The 8,558-nt window shown below is 45.3% G+C and overlaps 1 protein-coding gene across 1 annotated transcript; it reads left to right on the forward strand.

The window, feature by feature from the left end:
- Positions 1 to 5,407: 5,407 nt before the first annotated feature.
- On the forward strand, positions 5,408 to 7,997 carry LOC129332686 (myb/SANT-like DNA-binding domain-containing protein 7). The gene is made up of 5 exons (XM_054983915.1): positions 5,408 to 5,891; positions 6,279 to 6,356; positions 6,718 to 6,792; positions 7,430 to 7,615; positions 7,993 to 7,997. The coding sequence occupies exons 1-5, from the start codon at positions 5,408 to 5,410 to the stop codon at positions 7,995 to 7,997; spliced, it is 828 nt and encodes a 275-aa protein (XP_054839890.1).
- The last annotated feature ends 561 nt before the right edge of the window (positions 7,998 to 8,558 follow it).

Raw genomic sequence — 8,558 nt, forward strand, 5'->3', positions numbered from 1 at the left:
TTTAGGCGGCCCGGAAGGTGGCCAGGAACTTCACCAGTTCAGAGGTCCTCACCCACAGTACACCGGTTATAACGGCTGGAGGGCCTCGCGGTGCACCACAAAAGGCAAGTAGTCCAAAGCTGGCTGAAGGAGGAAATGGGGAAAAGCCAACCCACGAGATAGAAATGCTCGCTAGAGCCACACACACTCACACTTTTAATTCCCTGAGCTAAATTGCGCTCTTTACACAGAGGTCTGGAAAATTTTCCTCTACGTCAGTTCGCTGAAAACACGCGTGTCGACTCACGTGGATTCACACAAACTGGGTCATACCCGCATATTCTCCACCAGTACTGCTTACCAGAACTGCTCTTATTATAAGGGGAAATTAGCTTTAGCAGTCTGTAACTTAAAATTAGTGCGGATCTTAACCTATGTCTACGGAGGTCCCGATTCCAGACACTCTAGTGAAAAAGAGGCAGACTACAGATAAGTTCCAAACACGTGTATTTAGTGTGGCGTAAGCCTAAACTTGCACAAGCATACAAGAGAACACACAAGATCTAAGAAATACAGAGTAGGAAATACAGAGACTTTCGCATTAGCTGGTTCCCAACGATGGTGGGGAATACTCACAATCCTGGAGCGAAGCAAAGACACAACAGCGAGGTGGCCCACTGCCAGCACTGGGACCACAGACGGACAGCAAGGGGTTCTGGATAGGATGGCACGAGCACCGAGTGGTCTGGAAGACCAGCTTAAATACCCGAAAACGTACCCCGGGGCTGGTGCTGTACTTGGTGGTTCTCACAGTTTAAAACAAAGGTTCTAATGGGCTACTGAATGTCTTGGATGGGCCACTTTGGTAATCTGATTGCGATAAGTGACACCTCAGGAAGAGGGGACAAAAGAGGGAGGGGGAAATCCAAGTGGGCTGAATGGATGTTCCAGCGGACAGGGCTTGTCCTGATGTCATCAGCTCTGGAATGCGGAGGTTTCTTTGAGATGCATTCTCTAAGTGCTTGGGATGGTCGGCACTTAGTTCCTTCTCCAGGGCGGCTCCTAAGATATGCAGAGCGGGGCGAGGTACTCTCGCTGCAGACGTGGTGTGCCCGCTTCGCCGAAATGGCTTCTCAAAGCAGTCTTCTTCCCTGGGTCTTCTGGCTGCCTAAGGACATGGATGCCGGCTGGGCATAGCTGGGGCTGGATAGCAGGCTGCCCGGTAGCGAGGGCAAGCTCGGGGGCCGGCCCGCGGGAGGCTCCAGGCGGGAACTGACCAGGGAGCGCCTAGCCAGGCTCGCTGGAGGTTTCCCCGGCAGGCACCCGGCTGCTAGCAGCGGCTTGGGCCCATACGAGGCAGGCTTCCATGGAGGCAGGGGGAACAGCACGTAAAACACAGTCCAAGGCAGGGAACAGGCACGGTCCGTGGCAGATGGCAATGCAGGCACGGGGCACACTTGTAACACAGTCCAAAGCACACACTGGGAAGTCCAGGTACAGGTCTGGGCAGGGCTGCCCAGGAAGAGAGTCCTTTGTGCAGTTAACCGAACATGGAGTCAGGGAACTGCACAGTCTATTGCAGCAGCAAGGTAATAAAACAGCAGACAGGAAACTGACACGTGTACCAGAACACACACGTGCAGGGCAGTCTTTGATAGCAGCAGTGAAACAGCAATGCAGGAAACTTTAACACAGTTCATGGCAGGCCTTAAAGCAGGAAAGGGGGCCTACTTGGCAACACTCTGAAACCCAAACAATCTTTGGATCACTCCAAATCACACACCGCTGAACTCCAGAGACTGTCCCCTACAAGAGGATATGTGCTGGTGCTGATCCAGTCTCTGGTTCTGGACCTAAGGCCTGGAATGTGGCCTCCCTCCAAGCACCTGTATTAGACATGGCTTTGAATAAGGAAGTGGTGAAAATATAAGCCCTCTGAAATCCAAAACAATCTTTGGATCACCCCAAATCATAGACCCCTGAACTCTAGAGACTGTCCCCTACAAGAGGACATGTGCTGGTGCTGATCCAGTCTCTAGTTCTGGACCTAAGGCCTGGAATGTGGCCTCCCTCCAAGCACCCTGTATTAGACATGGCTTTGAATAAGGAAGTGGTGGAAATATAAGCCCTCTGAAACCCAAACAATCTTTGGATCACTCCAAATCACACACCCCTGAATTCCAGAGACTGTCCCCTACAAGAGGACATGTGCTGGTGCTGATCCAGTCTCTGGTTCTGGACCTAAGGCCTGGAATGTGGCCTCCCTCCAAGCACCCTGTATTAGATATGTCTTTGAATAAGGAAGTGGTAAAAATATAAGCCCTCTGAAATCCAAAACAATCTTTGGATCACCCCAAATCACACACCCCTGAACTCCAGAGACTGTCCCCTACAAGAGGACATGTGCTGGTGCTGATCCAGTCTCTGGTTCTGGACCTAAGGCCTGGAATGTGGACTCCCTCCTAGCACCCTGTATTAGACATGGCTTTGAATAAGGAAGTGGTGAAAATATAAGCCGCCTGAAACCCAAAACAATCTTTGGATCTCTCCAAATCACACACCCCTGAACTCCAGAGACTGTCCCCTACAAGAGGACATGTGCTGGTGCTGATCCAATCTCTGGTTCTGGACCGAAGGCCTGGAATGTGGCCTCCCTCCAAGCACCCTGTATTAGACATGGCTTTGAATAAGGAAGTGGTGAAAATATAAGCCCTCTGAAACCCAAAACAATCTTTGGATTACACAAATCACACACCCCTGAACTCCAGAGACTATCCCCTACAACAGGACATGTGCTGGTGCTGATCCAGTCTCTGGTTCTGGACCTAAGGCCTAGAATTTGGCCTTCTTCCAAGCACCCTGTATTAGACATGGCTTTGAATACCGAAGTGGTGAAAATATAAGCCCTCTGAAACACAAACCAATCTATGGATCACCCCAAATCACACAGCCCTGAACTCCAGAGACTGTCCCCTACCAGAGGACATGTGCTGGTGCTGATCCAGTCTCTGGTTCTGGACCTAAGGCCTGGAATGTGGCCTCCCTCCAAGCACCCTGTATTAGGCGTTGCTGTGAATAAGGAAGTGGTGAAAATATAAGCCCTCTGAAACCCAAACAAATCTTTGGATCACCCCAAATCACACACCTCTGAACTCCAGAGACTGTCCCCTACAAGAAGACATGTGCTGGTGCTGATCCAGTCTCTGGTTCTGGACCTAAGGCCTCCTTAGTGGCCTGCCTGGAAAAAACTTGTATTAGACATGGCTTTGAATAAGGAAGTAAGGAAGTATAAGTTTTTTTCCAGGCAGGCCACATAGGAGGCCTTAGGTCCATAGCCAGAGACTGGATCAGAACCAGCACGTGTCCTTTTGTAGGGGACAGTCTCTGGAGTTCAGGGGTGTGTGATTTGGGGTGATCCAAAGTTTTTTTCTGCTTCAGCTGCCGCCCCTTTCTTCTTATTGAATTGTTCTGGGGGCATCCTATTTTGAAGCTGTTCACTCAAGATCTGGGTTTTGTAGGATGACCCAGTATAGGTCCACTTAGAGTGCTGAGTCTTCTGAATATGGAGGTGTATGATATGTGCCCCTGCAAACTTCATTTTTGAGTTTAGAGGTTTTCAGTTTTCCCACAATATTTTTCTTTGGCTTTGCGAATAACAAATAAGGAATAAGGAACTGCGAATAAGAAACTGGGAACCAACTTCAGCTTCTAGGTTAACGATAAGTTTAAGGATTGGGACAAGTTAAATTTGTCCTGGGCTGAAAAAATACTGCTAGTCAAATCCATGATTTTACCTCTTTTCTTATTTAACTTTCGTATGCTGCCTATTCATCTCACAGATCAAGATGTCCAGTCATGGCAAAGTCTCATAAATAAATTTATCTGGGCTAACAAACGCCCTAGAATCAACTTCTCAACCATGAAATGTGCCTCCAATAGAGGTGGATTGGCTATACCTGATTTAAAACATTATTACATGGCTGCTCAATTAGCTAATATAGTGCTTTTGTTAAATCCTACAGAAAATTTAGACTGGAGCTATGCTGAAACGACACACATTTCCCCACATGACATAAAAGATATAATCTGGACAGATCATAAAAGCAGATCAGTTCAAACATTTACCAATCCTTTTCTGAAATCTACTCTAATAACTTGGGACAGGGTAAGGCAGTATCTAGCCCCCACTCCTCCGTTATCATCCTTCCTGGACCAATCTTGGTTTCCACCTGGAAAGCATTTAATCTCATTCCAGAAATGGAAGATACTTAAGAAAAGTAGAATTATGGATATAACCAAACAAGGGGCCATCCTAAGTAAAGGGCAAATTGAAAAAGATGCAGCTGATACCTTGCCATGGTACCAATACTTACAACTGTCACACCTTATAAACAGCCAACCAATTGCAAATGCTCTGAAACGTGAGCTAACAGACTTTGGTCTTTTCCACACGTCCCTATTTTCGCGTCATGTAAGTGAAAGCATCCAGTCAATTTTGCTTAAGTACACACGTCTCCGCATCCCAGTCGCGAAAATCCCGAAATTGACTCGTGATGCTTCCGTTGCAAATGCTCTCTCCCTTGTCCCGCTTTTTCCAAGCTTTGACGGATTTTGACGCTTTTTCTCTGCTACGTGGGGAATCTTTTTTCCCGCTTTTCCCAAGTTCCGTCACAAACGCTGTTTCTCCACCCCCCACGGCCCGTCTGTGATCTTCCAACCCACGTGTTCTCTCGGACTTGGTCGGGGGAAGGCAGAGTCAGCAATTCTGATGTGTGCTTTCTGCCCGCAGTGACCCCTTCCCTTTTTTTAAAAAAAAATGGAAAGTTTATCGTTATTTCGAACAAGCAATATCAAACAAAGACATAACCATACATCATTGATCATGTTTTGTGATTAGGCATGGCATCTTCGAGTTTTCCCATTTTGAATTTCTATGAATTATCTCACTATAGCGTGAGTGGCAGTTTCGAATTTGTCAGTGTTAATTGCTCTGCGCTGACTTGCTCGTCTAATGATGCGAAGTACCGATGGTTCACTGAAAAAGACCAGAGCAATCTTCGCGGTTTAAATGGGAGAACGGAGAGAGTTTTAAATGCGCAGAGTGCTAGTGAACCGCTCAACAATAGAAGAGTGGAGTGTGTGAAACAGGCTCAGCATCAAGCTATTTGTTGTAATTGGAACATTGATTGGTTGTTAATTTATCAGATGTACAGTGCATTTTTTTGTTTCATTTAAACAGTTGGATGTGAAATTTTTTATAATGTTTATTTATCTACCGAGCAGGATGGTTTCCGCACGATTTTGAAAGCATCCCATTCAAAAAAAGGCTCGAATATTTTAGGCGCGAAATTCAAATTGTCAAACCAGAATTCTTCAGGAACCGATATCCGGACAACTTTTAGGCAGATCGTGTCTCGGATGAAGGAAGATGTCGAGCCATGCCAAGAGCATTGGAGTTCGAGGTTCATCATGGAGGGAGAAGGAGATACTTGATCTACTTAGTTGTTGGGGCGAGGAAAAAATTCAGGAGGCTCTGAAAAGCTCCCATCGTAACTTTGATTGCTTTATGCGAGTGGCGGAGCAGATGGCACTTAGAGGACACAAACGATCTGCTTTGGAGTGCCGCTCAAAAACAAAGACCATGCGACTAGAATACAAAAAGGTGATCACCCACAATGGCCGTTCGGGAAACGCTCCCATAACTTGTCCCTACTTTCGGGAGCTTGACAGTATTCTGAGAGGTGACGCGAGTGTCCGACCGAAACGACTGTCTAGAAGCATGGTCCTACAAGTGGTGGTAGAAAACGGTGGGAATGCCCTGGAGTTGCAGGAGGGATCAGAGGAGCTTTTCTCCCATGAGATGAGAACCACGGAAGGGGGGCTTCTGCGCACTTCCACTCCATGCTATGATGGTGAGTCAGATTTCCCTCTGACATTAACTGTTTTGGTGATAATCCTCACACTTACAACAGCTGCAATTGTGATTAGCATGAAGGGCATGATTTTAGGGGCAAAAACTCAATCGGTGCTTACCGGGTGTGCCTTTCCCTGTTACACCACCACCGAGAATCACAACTTTTTGTTTATATGTCAATTGTGAACGGGGAGCACACCAGTCTCACCTTTTGTTGCTTCCCAATGTGTTTTGTGTATGATTCCCGTGGAGAAATCAATGGCAAACATACCTTCTATTCTTTATGTGTTAAAAGAACGTTAAAAATGTGGGTCAACAGTGCAACATTTCTCTCTTTCGATGATATGATATTGAGTAATTTTTTTTCCTTGTTACCCCAACCTAGTGCTCAATCTTGACCACCCGGAAATGACTGCACCTCTTTCTGATCCTGATGTGACAATTGATGGTCTTGATGGCAGTGGTAAGACAGTTCTCTGTGATGATAGATTTAGGTGTTGGTTTTCAGTTAGATGTGATTGACATGCAAAATCACACCTGGCACAATGTGACAAGCATTAAGTGGTCTTTCAATGTTTGTGCTTACACGTGCAACATCACATGTGAAAAACAGTGTTCTTGCAATACTGTTTACATGGCTTGTGGTCCACTAATCAAATGTGGATTGCAATGCGAGACATCTCATGAAGACACATTGTGGTTAAGGTGCAAAAATATTTTAAAATATGACTGATTTTGATTGTTGCATATGTGTTATCTACGTTTTCCCTTTTTTTAAAATCTGCAATTTCACTTTAACCACTCATTCCTATGCTCTTTTACAGGTGGAAACCAATCTCTGGCAGGCAGTGAGAGTGATCGTGCGGATAAAGAAAATGCAGTTCCAGATCCAGGAGAGGGTACGTATTATATTCATTCGTCGCGGTAAACCGCATGATGAACAGCTGTGACTGAAACCAATGTGGGAGATGAAGAACAGCGGTCACGGCACTTGCCATAAATAAAACATCAATCTTTGTTTTGACGGGACTCTAACAACAGGGGATTCTTTGGGGGGAAAATATAAAGAAATTTCTTGGCCAAGTGCCGTTACCGTGTCTCCACTATTGTTGCTGTCTGCTGCAAGACATGCCCCTGGTGGGCATGGTCATCTTGGTTATCCAGCGACGTGAAATTTCCAATTTTCACGTACTGTGTGTTATCTTTTGCGCTTCATAATCCAGTGACAGTGTTTTTGATAATATAATCTGGATCAATCACGCAAAGGAAAACCTGAGTGGGACACTTTTGTGCCATGATTTTTGTTATGGTGAGTGATATTCGACTACACATGGGCATGAGAATTTAATGCTGTCTGAGGTTTCTTTAACACAAGAAAAATAACATGACTTCACGTAAAGGACAGGCTGAAAAACAAATCTATTTGCTTCCTCATTGATCCTGATCTGTGTTCTGTGAAATGTCTTGGGCAGATTATCCTTTTTTCAAGGATCTTGCCATAGCATGCATGACTTTCTCTTCCTCACTTTTCCTTAGGACCCAATTTGAGACCTGATGCGGAGCTGTCTCCGGGAACGAGGCTTGCAAACATCAGAAGCCATCGTAGAAGAACAGCTGGACTGTATAGTGTGGCCGAATCAATGATGGCCCAGTCTTCCCAGGAACACAAGGCAGAATTGGAGGAGAGACGGAAAGAGCAGCAGGAGGCCAGACTGTGGCATAGTGAGTTTATGCAGGACAATAGGCAAGAGAGATTCGTTTTTCAGGAGGCTTTTACTCAGCATTTGGAGCTTCCTCGATGTGCAGTTAATGCATTAAACAACATGGGGGAGGCTGTAGCTCGTCAGCGGGAAATACCCACATCAGTTTCTGTGACGCCAGAACTGCAGGCACCATCTGCACATCGAGATAGATTGGGTCAGCCAAAACGTTCCTGTGTAGGCAAGGCAAGGGACCGTCTGACAATGTAGTGGAATATTAGATGTCAGAGGTCGATTTTCGGAATCAGGTAAATTGTCTGTAGGGGTTGAGTGTGTTATGTTCTTGATGTACGGTTTTTGAAAAATTGAACATTAACAGAGACTGTTTTGTGTTTCAAGAATAAACTATTTTATTTACAACCATAAGAATGGAAACACTCAATAAAGAACTTTTAAAAACTATTTACATGTCAGATTAATGGATGCTGTGGTGGTACTTAAGTGAATCAACATTATTTTACTGAGTTTCCTGTCCTATGTGAGCGTTGTCTGCTGGGTGAGCCCTCTCTCTGGAACCTCTCTCCACCAGCTTCAGCCTTCTGCTGTTACATGCCATGGCCTTGTCTAAGCGAGTTACTCTTGCTTCTATCTTGTTCACTACAGGGAAAAATAAAATTTATTGTCAAGATTTTTCACAATCAAATTGATAGGTCAACTGTTAATGGGGTGTTCTTTTCAATGTCATTTATATGCTGTTACCCTGTGGTGAATCCAAGATAGAAAGGGTACTGTGGCATGTTTTTAAGAGAAAGATCATGCAAAAGAGAGAAAATCCTCCCAGAGAATCAGTCATTCTCTCTCATAGGGGAATCATTCACATAACACAAAAAATTCTCTAGGACCAAGAAGTGTGAGAGATGGGAGAAAAATAAAACGCTAGCTAATAATGGGAGTCCGGTGTTACT

This window comes from Eublepharis macularius, chromosome 6 (assembly GCF_028583425.1).
Source record: "Eublepharis macularius isolate TG4126 chromosome 6, MPM_Emac_v1.0, whole genome shotgun sequence".
NCBI lineage: Eukaryota > Metazoa > Chordata > Lepidosauria > Squamata > Eublepharidae > Eublepharis > Eublepharis macularius.